We start from the raw sequence: 17,984 nt of genomic DNA, 5'->3' as shown, positions 1-17,984 counted from the left end.
AGTATCTTTAAAGTGCGTTCTAAAAATATTACAGTGTCTCAAAGAAGATAAACAAAGCTTCCTCTTAAAGGTGCAGTGTGTAGTATTTAGCAGCTTTAACAGAACAGACCAATGTTGTAGTCAAGTCACCGGACTACAAATCTGAGTCTTGAGTCCTCATGTGTTAAAGTCTGAGTCAAGTCTGAGACACCAGAGAAGAATCTGAATCAGGTCTGAGTTGAGTCCTCATTGTTAATATTATTATTTACTATAAAAAGAGAGACAGCTGTGTGACCAAGCGGCAACCTCCGGTCTAAAAATATGAGTCCAATGCAAAGTGCTAAAAACTGCAGTTCATCGAGGATCCACTTGAGGCTGGCTACGGAAGTACTGGAGACCACATACACACCAATTCAAAAAAGCAGATCTTTGTTTCACAAGACCTGGGACCCCTGGATGGCCTATCTAGAGTCCGGTCAATACAATATTTAACTTATTGGTACTCGTACTTCCTCTGTGTTCAAATGTCAGCCACCTGTAGATGTGTGAGTAAGGTGTAAGGGGATGATATGTATGTGTATGTTACATTGAAGATTGTGGGTGCAACTCTCCTTGTCATGGCATGGTTTTGTTCTTTGTTCTTTGTTCTTTGTTTTTGTTTTGTTGTTGTACTCTATGGTGTTTTGTAAACTGTTTGTCCGAATAAGAATGAAGAAAAATGAATAAACAGAATTTCCAAAAAAAAAAAAAAGCCGATCTTTACAGCAGAAATAAACATGTTTACAGCCTGGTACAAAAGACGAGTGTGGTCTGGATAGCTCATTTCTCGATCAGCACACACTTTAAGGCGGGTGATTTTTTTTTAACGCAGCAATTTGGAAGATATTTAGATTGCGAGTCCTCCAATGAGAGGCACAGCTGACTGAGGGAACACTGTAGCTGTTGGCTAGGAGGCTCAAAGCCCGCCTCTTTACGTCACAATCACTCAACAGCAGCAATATGTCTGCCGTCGACGATTGGCCTCAAAACAGCTCTTCAGAAACAGATGGGTGACGTCACGGATACTACATCAATATTTTATACAGTCTATGTGTGTGACTCCAAACTCTTCACTGTAGGGACCTGGACTGAGTGTGTGGGACATTCTGGATGTGTTGAAAACACATTTCATGTATTAACATTAGTTTATGACTGATTCTGTCTGCGTATCTGGAAATTTAAATGCATCATCAGATAGCACTGAGTCGTGCGTAGAGTTTGACCCCATCTTCTCTGTCTTCCTCCATGATGGTTCTTTTACATATTGCACATGTTACACTGCTCCTGCTGCATTCACTGTAAAACCTTAGAAAGCAAAACACCTGATTCGTGGCACCAGGTAGGTTAGGCATCCTGGCAGCAATGATAGCTGAAGGCTTCATCCATGGGAGGGGCAAACAAGGGAGTGTTTCAAACTCAAATCTGACTGCTGGATTTGCTGGAAATCCCTTTCTACACCCTTGTCCTTTAATTGGTCACCAAGAAGTGTGAGCATCATTACTAGAACTCCAGTATTGTTACTTTCTCTGATTAATTCTCTCACCAAGATTTTAATGAAACAGTTTAAGGGCTATTTTCCATCCATCTCTTTAACTGTTGAAAAAGGCTTTACCCCTAACCATCAGACCAATGCTGCCTTGGAAACACAGACTTTCCCTTGCAATGCTTCATCTTTGACCTAATTGATCCAGCACAAAGAGTAGACTCAGGATCTGTATTACTAAAAGAGTTTGAGAGCATGACACACAGATAAAAACACACATGCACTGGACCACAGATGAAAGTCATGTGATTCCTTACTCCAAACAGACATCTTCAAGCTCAGACAACTGCTATCAACTCGGGTTCCAAACTGTCATTCCTCTTTGCTTGAATTTCAGTTATCTGGTTTGCCATCTTTCTCTTTAAACGTAAGCGTTTGAATTTTTGTTGGTGAATCGTTTGTGTGCATTTTAGAAGCGCTAAAGAGAAAGCCAACAAGTATAACTTATCTGAGAGGCCGATCCTCTCTGAGCACAGTCCTGATCGTGGCTGTGACTAGAATGACAAAATGTCCGACTCAACTCCCCCTGCGTCACACCCAGGAACACAACCATCAAACACAAGCAGCACTTAATTAGCTTCTCACTCGCTGACTTCAGTCCGCTCTGCTCTGATTGTGTATATGTGTGTGGGTGTGTTTGTGCGCGTGTCTCCTCAGCCTAAGGCTCTGTCTGAACACATTTCAGCAAATAGAATCCAATTGAATACAACTAGCAGGGATTGGCACACAGAGGCTGGTAACAGTGTACTGTGAAAACTGTGTGGGATTGTGTAAATCTGCATTGTGCTCCACAGGGTTATAAAATCCAGCAGCAAGACACTTTACCCATTGTTCTGCATTTAGATCTGATTTGGGGACTATGAACAAACACACTGGTCAGACGCACAGCGCTGCAGGCATACCTGTGTTACTCGGCATCTTGCCATTGCTTATCTGTTTGAGTCTCTTCTGGTGCGATTTCCCGTTGTAGTGGATCTGTGCCTGAGCAGGTGAGTTGAGTTGGATGTTGCACACTTCGCACAGCGTGTAGCTCCGATGCTTTCGCTCCCTTTTGGCTCTGCAGAGCGCAGAGGGCAGGGCACCCCCTGCTGATTGCTCATCCGGTACTGCACCCTCATCCTGGCTGTCGCAGAACGGCTCGCCGTCCATTTGCATCAGCCTGCTGCCAAACCCACTCCTTTCCAGCTCGGTGTCGGATAGAGCTGATGGGCTGAACGGACGCTTCATACCTGGGAGAGAAGAAGAAAGAGAAGAAGAAGTCAGGATAAATATAAAAGTAAGGACACCTCACTCTGAGAGGTCAGGTGTTTGACCACCTAATTCTCAACATTTTTGAGACTACACATGTCTGATGTTCTCTAAAGCTCCAGTGTTAGCATTTGTAACACAGCATGGAGCACAGTCCAGGGGATTGAGGTATCATTTTCCAAAGTCTTGGCTGAACTGGCTCACACAGCACACAAAGCCGGCCTGTTTAAACCTGATAGCTGCAGTACACATGGGGAAAAATACCCCTGATTCCCACAGCTTTGTGGGGAGTGTGTGGAATGTTACCCTCTTTTTGTCTGATGCTTGTCATGCTTGTCATCACCATCCAAACAAGGCGACATGTGCACTGCACACACACTCATGAAGACATCAGGACACAAAAAAAAGACATACTGGGCACAAGTCAGGCCGTGATGGTGGTGGTCCTGGGGTGCAGTGGTGCACCACTTGGGGGAGACAGAGTGCTGCAGCGAGGCTCTCTGAGGACCAACGAGGCCCCTGTGCCAAGCTGCTACACATGTGATGCCTCTATGCCTGCTCACTGTCTGTGCATCCCCTGCAAGCCAAAATGCTGCAGCAGTATCTCTGCTGCCTCTGCGGAGAATTTCAGCCAAGTGGTGCCTCATTCAGATAGACAAACAGGAAAACAAGTGGGAGTCTTTGGCTTAGGGAACAGCTCTGATGATGTTTGCTGACATCAAGGTTCAAATTAGGACGGCAGAGCTTTGGATATAAAAGCAAGTGCAGTAAATGTACAAACGTGTGGGACCTTAAACTGACACGCTTTTCCCATGTGCTATGTTTGTGCATCTAGCTGGAAAGACTGGAAACCCTGACAGCCCTGCCTGACCTGGATATAGGGATGTTAACAGGAGAGCAAGGCAGTGATATCAAAAGATACAAACAAGCAAAGTGACATTTCTGTCAAAAAAAGGACACCGCCTGAGCATTGGGTTGGTCTGTGGTCAGAAAAGACAACGTCCCAGGAGAGATAGTCTGAGAGAGGAGCTGTTTGTTTTGCAGCTACTGTCTATATAAATAAATAAAAAGGCAGGTCTACAGTAGCTCTGTGAAGGATTGAGACATCACTACGGGAAAATAGTCCCAGAAATACACCCAGCCGTGAATTTCTGCTGCTAACCCTTTGCCTCCGCCTAGAGTTATTTACGTACACACACACACACCAAAGTGAAGTGGAGTCTATGATGCATACATACCTATGTGAATGAAAAAATTCTAACAAACACTAAAGTGGGCAAACACACTTACACACACACACACCAGGCTCTAAAACACATTAGGGCAAGCAGCCTCCATGAAAGCTGCTATTCACGTTGCCAATCTGAGAGCACTCAAGAGGCTCCATCAGATGTTTTCTCAAAAGCTCAGAGCGATGCTGCTCTCTCTCTGGCAGTGAATGAAAAAAATCTCTGTGGTCCTTAACCACGCAACCTCCTCGCCCTGCTGCCAAACTACGGAGCTAGCCACCCCAAATTAGCACAGTTGTAAAAGCACAACCCTCAATGAAGAATTAAAGAACAGAACGTACAAAGCAGATGTTACAGCCCTCTGTCCTCCATCACAACCTGCAGTCAGAGCACTTCTCCACAGAACATTAACAGACCTATATAACGAACTTTGAACAATATCAGACGGTTCAAGTGTTTGAAGGTTTCAAATCCAGCTCCAGTAGCTGAAAGTAGGTATTTACTCCATGCTTGCTGTTTTCTGATACATCTCATGCCCTGTAAACAAATGCCAAAGCATGACAGATACCATGAAGAGCAGTGTGGCACAGAACTGACAAAAGCTTCTCATCATCAATGCAGAAAATGTAGCTTTGGATAGTGTTTTTTTTTTTTTAGGATTTTTTAGAGTCACTAGATATGAACACAGCAGGAAATAGAAACAAGTTTTCCCGTCTGTTACACCATCTGCATTTTGAGTGTGAGCTGTGTTGTCATGGAATGAAAAATAAACTTAATATTTTCATTCTGTTTGTTGGCTAAATGTTTTTTTTTTGTCCACAACTTAAAAAGCTTTTGCTCTTTTTTGTTTGTTTTTGCATCCCTCACATGAAAATAATTCACCAAACCAGGTCCCCTTTCAATATTTCTGCTTACTGTTGATGCAACTTGATGTTTTTACAGAACAGCAAATAACCCAAAGCATTGTTCGCAGCCTAAAAGGAAGTGTGGACACAGTAGAGTCTGACTATGACCGAGTCAATGACAATCAACTGTGATTAAATGTTTTTGACAGAAGCCTGGCGAAGCACTTTAGATATTATTTGTTGGTTAAACCCTGAATCTTTTTTACTACGTTATTAAAAACAATACTTCAATCCCCTTCATAATTCAAAAACTACCCAGCAAGTAGAGGCTGCATGAGACAGTGCCCCATGGTGGGTCTGCATCCAGAGACCTGTAGGCTGAAACACACACAGATGCACAGACAGACTCAGACAGACAGACACAGACAAACCTGCAGGCTGACACACTCAAAGACCTGCAGGGCCAACAAAGACTCAGACACCTGCAGGGTTGATACACACACAGACACACAGGCTGACACACTCAGAGACCTGCAGGCCTACACACACTCAGACACACACACAGAGTTGCAGGTTGACATGGGGAAAGAGATTGTCAGAAGGGAACCCTGGGGGAGGGGAGGCAGGATGGGAGACTCTGCCAGCCTTGCCATGTCCGCTGCCTCAACTGTCTGTTGGGCTCCTCTGCCTACAGCGCACTCACCCTCCTCCCTCCACAAGGGAACCATCAATCACTGCTGTGATCTCGCTGAAAGAGCCCGTCTCACGCAGCATAGCAGCTCAGCAATAAAAGCTCTATTTATGATCTTATGTCCGCTGCTCACTGATCTTGAAATACTACAGCACTTTCCTTTAGCTCAAACTGGCTCTAACCACAGAGCCCACCATGACGGGCACCCCCCTCCATCCGCTGCGCCCACAGTTGGCGTTGGGGCGTCAGTTCTTCCAGGTGCAGGGAGAAACTGGACCCCAGATGGACCAGTGCAAACATGTTAGGCATGTTAGCAGCTCTTAAATCACACTGATGAGAGGCGGATACCGTACACCAAACTCAGCAAGACACATGCATGTCTGAACACTGACACACACACACACACTCACACCACACTCACACACACACACACACAATTTTGTGCAGAGTTACATGCCAAACATAAGTTGCCGTCAGATGGTGTAAACAGGGAGGAAGCAATTCAGCAAACATGCGCAACTACACAGAAGCATTTAGACGCGACTAAAGTTATACTTGGCTGCCCGGGGCACATGCACTGACCTTGATAATATAAACAAACACAATCAACAAAAAATGAAAGCCAATCAGTGGAACACGCATCGCCGCAGCCAGAACACACATATTTATTCTGTGCACACTGCCTCAGAAGATAAACAGATACACATGCATGCAGGAGGGAAAAGGCAGACAGAGAAGACTTCAGTCTAAACAAGTGAAACGTCGATACGCAGCAAAATTCCTCAGAAGAGAAGAGTTTTGACAGTTCTGGCTGTAGGTAAATGATACTGCTGCTCTGTTTGACATGGTTCAGGAGGGTGAGGATGCAAACTTTCTGACAACCGAGCAAAAGTCAGAGCACTTGACTACATCAGGTCAGTGATAGCAGAGAAGCAGGAAGAAGACTAGTGAAGGGAGCACAAAGGCGCTTGTATAATTGCCTTTATCAAAGTCAAATTACTGTCATCACCACTGAATTCTCATTACTGCAACGACAGAACAGGCTGAGGTCTTTCAAGTCCCATGCCTTTGTGTCCAGAGCATCACTGTTGATTATGAAGAGTCCACGCCACAGTCCTCTAATGAGCCTAATGATACAGGAATCACTTCTTTGCTCATTGAAAAAGAAGAGACATCTACAGTGTGGTTGGTTCTGGAGTGGTAAGCTGAGACCCAGTGTTTGCAGCCCCTGTCAGCCCGAGCTCGAGCCTGGGAGTAAATAAAAAGCAGTGGCACATAAATTGATGTATTTTCTCTAATCTTTGTTTGCAGCAGTTCTCTGGCAGCGCACAAGGAGGGCATTTGTTCCCGGTGTGTGTGTTTATGTGTGTGTTTGTATTTGCTTGTGCATGAGTGTGTGTCAGCATGTCCTAGCAAAAAAAAATAGTTTCACCAGGGGGAAATTTATACAACATCACACTGATTCTATTTCTCTGGCTGTCTGTGGTGTGTGTGTGTGTGTGTGTGTGTGTGTGTGTGTGTGTGTGTGTGTGTGTGTGTGTGGGGGGGGGGGGGGGGGGGGGGGGGGGGGGGGGGGGCTTACTGTATGTACCAGGAAAGAAGAAAGAAAACCTGCACATGTATAATGAGAAAAAGAGGAATACTGAGAGGTCAAATCTCCTACATCTGGTACAAATGCATCATTGGAAAGGATGCAAACAGTGACAGTTTTGAGGATGTTGTTTTTCCTGCTTTGGAGGTCATGTCAATCATGCACAATGGGGTGCCAGTTTAGCTCAGTGGTTAAATTGTGCACCTCATACACAGAGGCTATAGTCCTCGTCGCAGTATTGACCCTTTGCTGCATGTCTATACCGCCCCCAACAATTTCCTGCCTTTCTCCAGCTGTCCTATTAAATAAAGACAAAACAATTGTGCACAATGTGGAGTGCTGTTTATGACCTTTATTTCAGCAGAATGACTGACAGAGGACACCATCCGTACAGTTGCCACTAGAATTGTTTCAATGTAGATTTGAAAGATTGACATTTACTTCTGTTCAGAAGGAAAGATATTTGTTGCTCTATTTCTGCAGCAATGTTTTGACCAGATGACGACACATTTAGCTCAACATTTGCTCCATCCATGGTACATTCACGTCAAACACTGTGACCATCCAGTCTGAGTCCAACAGCCTAAACAAATTCTAAATATGTAATGTAGCTTCATCACGTCCCCACCAGTGTTGGAATGTGCTTTAAACCTCAAGAAGTTGGAAATATCTCTCTCCTTCTCTGTGTCTCTGTTTCTCCCACACAGAGTCTGTTCTTTTGCCCCGGTTCTTTTTCTCATTATCACAGTGATATTTCAACATCTCCTACATGCAGCCCTCAGGGGAAAGCTATCAAGGTGCCAGAATCTCAAATTGTATGACGGACAGAATCTCTTTTTTTATTCTATCAGAGGGGTTTGGGTGACAGCACATACATTGCACATTCAACCACAAAACTTGATGCTAACATGCAAGCATATGTAGTGGATAGCAAAAGTCTATACACCGCTGTTAAAATGCCAGGTTTTGTGATGTAAAAAAAGGAGACCAAGATAAATCATGTCAGAACTTTTTCCACCTTTAATGTGACCTATAACATGCACAATTCAATTGAATTTAAAAAAAAAAATGTTTTAGGGGGAAGAATAAAAAATAAAAAAATAAATGAATGTGGTTGCATAAGTGTACACACCCTTTAACTAATAATTGTATGAAGCACCTCTTGATTTTATTACAGCACTCCGTTTTTTCGAGAGAGATGTTGCCACATGTAGTACACAGCCAGTACTAGTCAGAAATCCCTGCAGCTCCTTTAATGTTGCTGTAGGCCTCTTGGAAGCCTCCCTGACTAGTTTTCTTCTCGTCTTTTCCTCAGTTTTGGAGGGATGTTCTTGGTAATGTCACTGTTGTGCCATATGTTCTCCACTTGATGATGACTTCACTGTGATCCATGGTAAATCTAATGCCCTGAAAAAATGTTTGTACCCTTCCCCTGACTGATTCCTTTCAACAATGAGATCCCTCTGATGCTTTGTAAGCTCTCTATGGACCATGGCTTTTGCTGTAAGATGCAACTGAAGAAATGTCAGGAAAATCCTACTAGATTGGATTCACTGGGATTAATTAAAGTCACTTTAAATTATGACAGGTGTATACAGAGCAATATTTGTCATGAGTTTGAATGTGATTGTTTATTCTGAACACAGCCACATCCCCAGTTATAAGAGGGTGTGTGCACTTATGCAACCACATTATTTTATTATTATTTTATTATTCCCCCTAAAAGATTTTTTTATTTTTCAGTTGGATTGTTCACATTATAGGTCACATTAGAGGTGGAAAAGTTCTGATATGATTTATCTTGGTATAATTTTTTTACATCAAAAAACCTGGCATTTTACAAGGGTGTGTTGACTTTTGCTATCCACTGTAGAACAATACAAAAGTAAATGAATCCTACATGGATTACAGGCTGTCAAAACATATGATTGATAGCTTATATCATATTATATATAGATCTAAATCGAACTTTCTCCATTCTTGGGAATAATCATAGTCTAAGATAAAGACACTATGGAAACTTCTGATGATGATTTCTTTGAGTGCAGTGCAATTTCTCTTCTGAACTTTTATCAAGATAAAAACATTCAAAGTATACTTGCAATAAAGAGGATGGCATGGATGGTACTTCATATAAGTGGTGTATGAATTATTCAACAATATATAAAAAGAGGAGAGACATTTGTGTAGCAGCATGTAGTCTGAGCATGAAGCTAGTTTGAATGAACTTTGATAGCTATTTAGGCAGATATCTTACTGAAGAATGAGGGATCAGCGTAATATAAAATATCCTTATGTCATGCCCCAAATCAAATGAATGACAAAACAATAACCTGGTGTAAAGATTTTTTTTAAAAAGGGGCACACAACCACAGCACTGCTGACTTCAGCCACTGAGGCCCTATTCATAACAAAACAGAGCATTCCAGTTTTTGCACTCCTATTCAAACATCCGTCTGCTTCAAATGTTCTAAAGTTAGTGAGTGCACGAAAACAGCTCCATATTCGCCTTGTTCACATTTCACCACAAACCCAACTGGGGAACTGCCCAGTACGAGTAACCACCGACACTGGGAGCGGTTCCATACAACACTAGATATACTTAGACATGGACAAACCCAGGCTTAGCCACAGTCAAAACACACACATGCACAGCAAAGTCCACCAGCTGCACTCATTCATACACAGATGCAGAGACACCATCTTTATTCTCCCATCCAGCAGGGAAAACATTTTTGGATTGCCGTCTATCCAAAGGCCTTTCTCAGAGGTGTTTATTTTACAATCTGTTTTGGCCAAAGCTTTTAACCTTGCGTCATTTCTGCCTGCTCCAGACATACTCTGAAACAATGAAACACATAGTATCATGACAGTTACACAATCATAGTCTTTATGCTTTAAATGAAGGAAATACCAGTGCAAATTTACATCCAGCTGGATACAGATGCTTTTGTGTACTCTGTCAGATGTCTGGGGAATGGGATTAGCTCAGAGCTGACTGGACATAGATTATGCAGAGAGAGGAGATGCAATTTTCCCTTTTAGATAAGAGACTCTAATCCTGCATATATTTAAAAATGATAAAATAGGCTAAGTAAGAATGATGTGCCAGTATCAACTCATCTTCTTCTCTAAACACCAATGCAATTATTTTCTGATACGCTCAAATAGTTCTGTGTTGAGCCTCTGCAAGCTTCCTCACTTCAGTGACAAAATCATGGAGTTTTCTTGCACAGTTTGTGTGACACAAAGCTATTGCATGCACTCTGCAGACTACGGGGAGGCAGCTGTAGCCTGGATAGCATGACTGATGGAGATGGGAGGAAACAGATAACCTTCAGGCGAGGAAGAGGGATGGAAGTTGCACCTGTGCACACTGTTGTTTCTCATGCTGTTCAGCCTGAACATGGAAAAAAGCTTCTTTTAAAAGGATGGTCATTTTCTATTCTCAAATTCCTGCATGCATAACACACACCAACACACACTCCTCCCTCAGAGTAAACATACTTTTACACTAATATATTTTACAGCGGGTAGATGATTTCAGCTTTCTGAATAAAGACTACACCACAGTAAATCTGCTGGCTTCTGTGGTCAGAAACAGCTTCTGGTTTGCCTCTCTTTAAGACTAGAGATGTGTGCAGCAGATGTTCCCTCTTAGAGACTCTTATTAACCATGTAAAACTCAGGACTCCACTCTGTTTTGACCCCAGACTACTTTGGCCAGAGTGACTTGAACAGGTTAAGACACCTCAGCTGGCAAAGAGAGCTCAAGAAAGTTATCGGCCCCTGCTGTTCTGACATTAATGCAGTCATGTCTGTTTATTCCAGCTGCACATCACAGCATCACAGCATCACAGCATCACAGCTCTCTGCTTTAAATCTCTCACAGCAGGTTTAAAACTGTCACAGTGATTCTTTTATAGTGCAAACTCTGGTGACAGCTTTATCATAAAGGCTTAAATATTACAGAAATACTTTGAAGATTACTTCCAAAAAGTAAGTGTGCTGGTTGGGACATTTTGTGCTTATCATTTGTTAAAGCCAAAAAGAATTGCTTGCCAGATTTAAGAAGGAAAACTTGTTTCTTTAATGCCCACTTAAAGTTCCCCGAGATGTCTTAGACTGTTAAGCACAACTTCTGAATAACAGCGGTAGGCTGAACAGGCCAAAATTGATAGCAACATTTGAATTCACATATTCACACATTGCCTCAACGTTTTCATGCCAGTCTCCTTGTAGAAATAAATAATTCCTGCATGAAGTTGGGGTGAGCCAATGTGAGATAACAGATGGAAAGTCAGTGACATTTATACCTGCGATTGGTTCCAGACCAGTGCAACTGTGTTACTGAAACAGCCTCATACTCTTCTGTGCTCACATGAATGTTCTCTTCCACTCATTTGTTGATACTGTGAACCCATCTGTTTACACTTAGCACTGATATGAAGCCAAATAAACCTGACAATAGTGTCCGACTCTGCTTCCTCTGCCACGTTGGACATCTTGTAAACATTGCATGACGGGGCGCGGACTTGGCCCACTGGTTAAGTTGTGCGCCCATGTAGCAGGCGGCACGGGTTCGAATCCAGCCTGTGGGTCATTACCCTACTCTCTCCCAGTTTCCTAAACTATCCACTGTCCTCTCCTTCTATTAATAAAAGGTGTAAAAGCCCCAAAAATACAACTTGAAATAAACAAAAAAACATTGCATGATGACTACTGCAGTGTCTTTTAATGTCCTATTTGTGTCTGGAGAAACCCCCATTGCCCTCCCGTCCAGCAGAGGAAACTTCACTATGTGAGAGAGCAGCTCTGGAAAATTTCAGGGGCTGGCTGTCCTGAAATTTTGTCGAAATTTTCAGGAGTACACATGCGAAAGGGGCTAAAATTTGAAGTAATGCTTTCTACATATACACTCAACACAGTTCTGCAAAGTCCATGTTTCTGCAGAAGTGGTGAAGTGGTGAAGTCCAAATGCCTAATACCAGAAGCCTCCATTAGGTTTTGTGATGCCAAATTTAGTCCACTCTCTGGATCTACCTACTGACACCTTCAATGGAGGAGGTCCTTACAAACATCCTAATGAGCAGCTTCTCTTCATCGGTGTGGCATATCCAGTCCTGGACAGAGGACAGCTGTAATTACTGTGAGGATTTGATTGCATTAGCCTCACTCCTACCTGTCCTAAATGACATTAGTTCTGTAGGAGGATATTCATTAGACACAGATAGCTGAGTCCGTCTCATTCACATGTGGTTAAACACACTGACAAATTGCCTGCACTTTTGTAAACAAACGTGATTTAGGTGGGGAGTTATTTACACAGCATCCAAACAAACATGAGAAACTCTGACTCAAAGGATCTGGCATCAAATGCTTCCTTTTCCTGTGAAAATGGCTGCCTTGACATGATGAGCTGTGATTTCAAATTGGGCACACTACATCAAACTAAATCTACACACATGCACACAGGCGAATGGACATGCAGCATCAGCGCTGCAGGAAGTGGTCTCAAAGGCAGAGCTGTCCCAGTAAAGGGAGATAAAGAGCAGAACTGCTGCTGAAATGCTGATTCAGGAGCACATGTCTATTTGTGCGTGTGTGATGTGATATCTAACAGTGAGTATCCAACCATATTATCCAGGGATCAACTTTGGTGTTGATGCTGGCATGCAAGCTGTACTTGCCAATAAGCTTTCCCTGTATCCATCAGTGTAGTTGCACTCTCAGTGCCAGCAACGACAAGAGGAAGGATTATCTGGCCACAACTTCAAGCTCTCATTATTTACGTTGCCATGCTACTCATGGAGATAGACAGAAAGAAAATAAATTATTAGAGGGGGGAGACAATATTTATAGATGCTGGGAATGGTAGGAAATTGGTTGATGGAAGGAAGCTAAGAGAATGGTCTGAACATACAGTGTGCTGTGTGGAAGCTACAAATATATTATATATCAATATAAGGGGAATTGTTTGGTCCAGAGAAGTCACATGTATGCAACAAAAATATATATATCTGGGCCATTTGGAGTTATTAAGGCAAGTTAAACACACAAACAAAAAACCTCATCTCACATACACCAAATGCATTCATTTAGAGTCACATTTCCAGCCACCTGGTGAATGCAGGTCTAAATTAATTCCCCTATAGCTCTGTTTAGTTCCACCAAATTCTGAAGTAATAGCAGGCTTTGTAGCTGCTAAACGCTCAACTTTGTTTGGCAGCAATTTGCTCACTTTGTAGGTCTTTACTTCAGTGCTGCACAGGCAGTTCATAGAGTGAGCAGAGCTGCATGTTATGTAATGCCAATGTAAAAATGATTAGTGATAACTGCAGCATTAATGTCTTAGAATTATATATACATAGGGAAAATATATGTTTAGATATGGGGTTTTTTTTGCTGTTAAATTCACAGTTTAAGATTTAAATATCAAATCTTCCCCAAAAAGATTGTGGATCAGGTGATAGCATTCATCATCTTCTGCTTTTTAACACTTGAGGACCTACAGTGGAGGTTTCAACACAGCAACTGGTTCACTCAAGTCACTTTCATAAACACACCTTTTCTTGCAGGTTCAATTGATGCGTTAACTTTTGTATTTTTCCCGACTGGCATTGGTGTGCTTAACAGAAAAGCTGAAAGACAAGCTGAGTCTTTCGTCAAATATCTGCTTGAGGAATAAATTCAAAGACATATGTCCATCATACTTTGACCTTGAAGCAAGTTTGAATCTGGTAGTTAGGATCATGGAAATGTTGTGGTTGTCTTTTTGCAGTGTAACCAGGAGACAGAAAATCAGGTGGAAAGAGAGCAAAAATATAAATAAAGACTGTCAATGAACTAAAGGTTGTGTCGCATTCAAGTCCTGCTAATTTCATTCAGTTGGACCGATAAACACATTAACACAGCCCACTGCCACAGAGCTCTCCTGCACACTGCTCTGTAGATCACCATGCATCACACCCGGCATAGAGACGTATTAACAGCTCTCAGCCTGTTTGTACTTCACAGCTGTTTGTCGCTTTCAATAAGGTTCCTCTGTATGATTCTTTTAACAGAAGGCTTTACAGCGTCTGCATCTCTGATTTCATCTAATCTAATAATCTAACTTAATCTAATCATGGGTTACCTAATCCTGATCTTATTGTCAACAAGTCCTTAGCTAGGGGATTTATTAGAGTTCAAGTGTGAAGACTGAGCTGCTGCCAGCTACTAATCTTCAAGCTGGAGGAAGATTTGCAGATTCAAACAATTTGTTTTCAGCAAATAAAATCTCAAAGACTTGATTCAGATTTCAGATTTCAATTTTGGTGATCAAAGCAGCTGCTAATACAGCTGACTCATTTAAAAGAAGTACTGTATCAGTATTTGTTCCTTAAAGATAAGCATCATGCAGTATTTTGGGTGCATGTGCTGCCTTTGTGTCTGCTGCATACTGTCTGTATGGCAGAGACTATAATCAGGTCGTATGTGCTCCAAAAGTGTAGTCAGAGCAATCAGAGCAAGACTGCCCCCAGCAGAGACTCTGAGGGCAAAGTGGGGGTGAGGATGGAGGGTGAGTGGCACTGAGCATGATCCTGGAATCTGAGTGACATCCATTCCAAATCTTTGTTGAGGAGGTGCATGTGTTTTTTTAACCTTATGACGCTCTAACAGAAACACTACAGACTCATCCTGTGCTTTTGGATGCTTTCCAAAAGCCATCCAGAATGAGCAGACAAACACGAACACATTAACTGTCATAAATCAGCTGTCAGTAACCTCTGTGTGCGATCTGGGTCACACATGTAACCCTTTAGAGCATGCAGAGAAACATGGCTAGTCAGAGTGACTCTGTGGTTAGCTGTGATTGATTAAGTGTGATTACAGCAGCACACACACAGCTCACAAGCCAAACATGTGTGTTCCTCTGGCATCATCTACAAAAAAAAATCAACTTTTATGTCGTCTTACAGAAAAACTAGCCCAGCATGGTCAGGGTTTGAGAATGTGTTTGTTATCACATATTGCTAAAAGTATCAGCTGTATTTCTACATAATTACACACACCTCTGTGCTCCAGCTCCTCCCCCGCCCTCTCTGCCAACGCTGGCAAATCCTCTCCACTTTTTCTATCAGCATGTAAAAGACCCTGAGGAACCTATTAACACTGCTAAACTAGGCTAATTACATAGCAGACTCCTTTAACACTGAAAATGAGTGTGTGAGAAGACACACATTTGCATGATTGTGTATGACATGTGATAATGTCTGTGCGTTGTCAATTGCTCTCGCAGGAAGTGAAGTGACTCAATCAAGTTGCCACTCACAATTAGCAGCTATTAATAACAAAACACTGGACTGTGCCTCCACAACAGCCTTCTCTGAAGTAATACCCAGCAGGAAAATGGTTTTATCACCGTATCAATTATTTAACACCTGGCAGTAAACTGAATTTGCATTCTCTTTATGGCTGTAATGACAATTCACTGCTGGTTATGAATCTGTTGTCTAATGCACTTGGGGATATCAGTAAGCAACAGAGGCCCTCTTAATTACTGCCACAGTGGTAGTGACAGAGCTAACTGATGCTCATGGATTACATGATAAACCATGGTAGGGGATTAAAAGATGCTACCAGCTACTTGGTAGCACAAGACCAGGGTTGCAAAATTCCGAGAATTTTCAAAATTGGAAACTTTTCATGGGAATAAATGGGAATTTATGGGAATAAACCAGGAATTTACTAAATTGAAGGTTGGCTTTTAATAGGGAACTGAAATATAGTTGGGGAAAATATATTCTATAATAGTCCTGACTAAAACAACCAGATTTCATGCAAGTACAGTTGAATATCTATGATATTCCTCCATCACATGCACAGATGATTTTTATTTTGGAGGGATTTCTGCTTATAACAAAACAAATATTTATGCTTGGATAGGATACCTTTCCATTGAATTACCCTCAATTCCCTTAAATTCCCATGGAAAGTTTCCAATTTGGAACATTTCCAAAATTCCCCAGTTTAACTTCCCATGGAAATTTACCAGAAATTTTCCCCCACTTTGCAACCCTACACAAGACAAACATCAAGTAGCTGAGAAAAGACCTACTGTGCATGTGTACAGAAGAAGCTAATGAAGCTAATACAGTCTTTAAACATGCAACAACTTGTGTGTGTGTGTGTGTGTGTGTGTGTGTGTGTGTGTGTGTGTGTGTGTGTGTGTGTGTGTGTGTGTGTGTGTGTGTGTGTGTGTGTGTGTGTGTGTGTGTGTGTGTGTGTCAAAAATGATGCGTTTAGAGTGTAGGGAGAAACAAAAAAACAATTTGTAACAGGATACACCGTCAAGAAAACATCTCCACCCTGTCGGACACCAGATGTCTAACACATATGGGTCAGTTATGATGTGTTCTTGTTGTTGTTCAATGCAGGCCATTATACTGGCTACACTCTTCGAATAGTGTCATGGATCAGTGAATACAGTGATGACAAGTGAGAATGTCGCTGGGTGTTAGAGCAGGACTAAACTTAGGTGCTGTTTGATATTTGGCCGTGCAGTCACTGTGAAAGACAGGGTGATGTTTCTTTGACCCTAAATGAGTGTGACAAAGAAATTAGCAACCAGTCGCTAAATATGAATTAGTTTCTGACCTAAACTCCTCAGACCCCCCAGCATAGACAGACTATCAGAAAGTCTTTGTGATGATATCTTTAATGTAAAATCAAACCTTTATTTCATTTGTTGCAAGGAAAGAAAGAAAAGATTGAATATTTTGGGGATTTTTTTGTTTTTAAGTCTCCCTGTCATCATCCTACAAGTTTCTGTTTTGACAGACGTATGAGCAGCATCTCAACTGCCTGCATGTGTGGGCGGATAGTTCTGAAAGCCATAAAAAGTAAACAAAATTGGGTTCGTTAGCCCTCCAGATGTGCGTACAGAAAATTGAGCTGAGGTGTGACACCTCTGTTGGTCCAAATTAAAATGGATCCAACAATTTCTCTTCCTGGTGTGGAGTGTGTTTGTGCTTCTCCATCAATGTCACTGGCAACGATGTTTTTGAATAGAGCCCAAACTCCACTCGACAGCAAGCGCAGATTTTTTTGAAACGTGGCCTACTTCCATGTCTGCGGACGCTGTGGTAGGCCCATTGACATCACAATAATGGGGCGAAACATGCCAATGAGCTAACATCCAAAACAACACATTGCTGCTTCAGACTTCACTGTGGACAGCTGAGGAAGTTCTCATCCATTTCTACAATCCTCTCTGCATTTCTTTTTAACATCACCTCATAGAAGTCAAACACAGCAGCTTTAATGACCACAAATGTGAAGTTTGAATTGGACTCTTATCAAATTTGATTTATAGGCTAACAAACTAATGGATTTATCCTTTACAGTCTTCAGAGATATCTTGTTGTGTATTAAGGTCACACCAGAAAGAGGCACAGCGAAATTATTCAGTGCATCTCTGTAAAAGATTTAGTTCTGGAAGCACGGTTGTGTTCTCCAAGGACTAGTTGGTGAACTATTGTTGCTGGCAAGCTAACGGCTAACATACTAGCCAGCTGGGACGTGGTGGCACCATCAGTCTAACAGATCTGAGATTCTCAGCAAGCAGTCCATACAGTGTTGGCTACTGGAACACATCTCCTGCCAGTGAATTCAGCTCAGCAGTCTCTCTCTTAGTTTCTGCCATTTATTAAAGCTGAGTCTGTTAGCATGCAGGGGGGACATGCCTGTTCTCCTCATCACACACATTTATCAAGCAAATTCTGCCTTCATGTCACAAAAACAAGATTCCACAAAAGTCAGAAAGGAAGTGGTGGAT

General features: G+C 42.1%; 1 protein-coding gene across 3 annotated transcripts in view; it reads right to left on the bottom strand.

Annotated features, from left to right (window-relative positions):
- znf385c (zinc finger protein 385C) overlaps positions 1-17,984 on the bottom strand; it is a 142,859-nt gene that overhangs the window by 84,283 nt on the left and 40,592 nt on the right. For all 3 annotated transcript variants that reach the window (XM_034711044.1, XM_034711047.1, XM_034711045.1), the window contains one exon: positions 2,464-2,790. In XM_034711044.1, coding sequence (XP_034566935.1) covers positions 2,464-2,788 — 325 coding nt within the window. In that variant the 5' untranslated portion in view covers positions 2,789-2,790. The remainder of the gene's footprint in view (positions 1-2,463; positions 2,791-17,984) is intronic.

The sequence above is a fragment of the Notolabrus celidotus genome, chromosome 20 (assembly GCF_009762535.1).
Source record: "Notolabrus celidotus isolate fNotCel1 chromosome 20, fNotCel1.pri, whole genome shotgun sequence".
Classification (NCBI taxonomy): domain Eukaryota; kingdom Metazoa; phylum Chordata; class Actinopteri; order Labriformes; family Labridae; genus Notolabrus; species Notolabrus celidotus.
The sequence above is the reverse complement of the archived record's forward strand: the minus strand, read 5'-3'. Positions and strand labels throughout refer to the sequence as shown.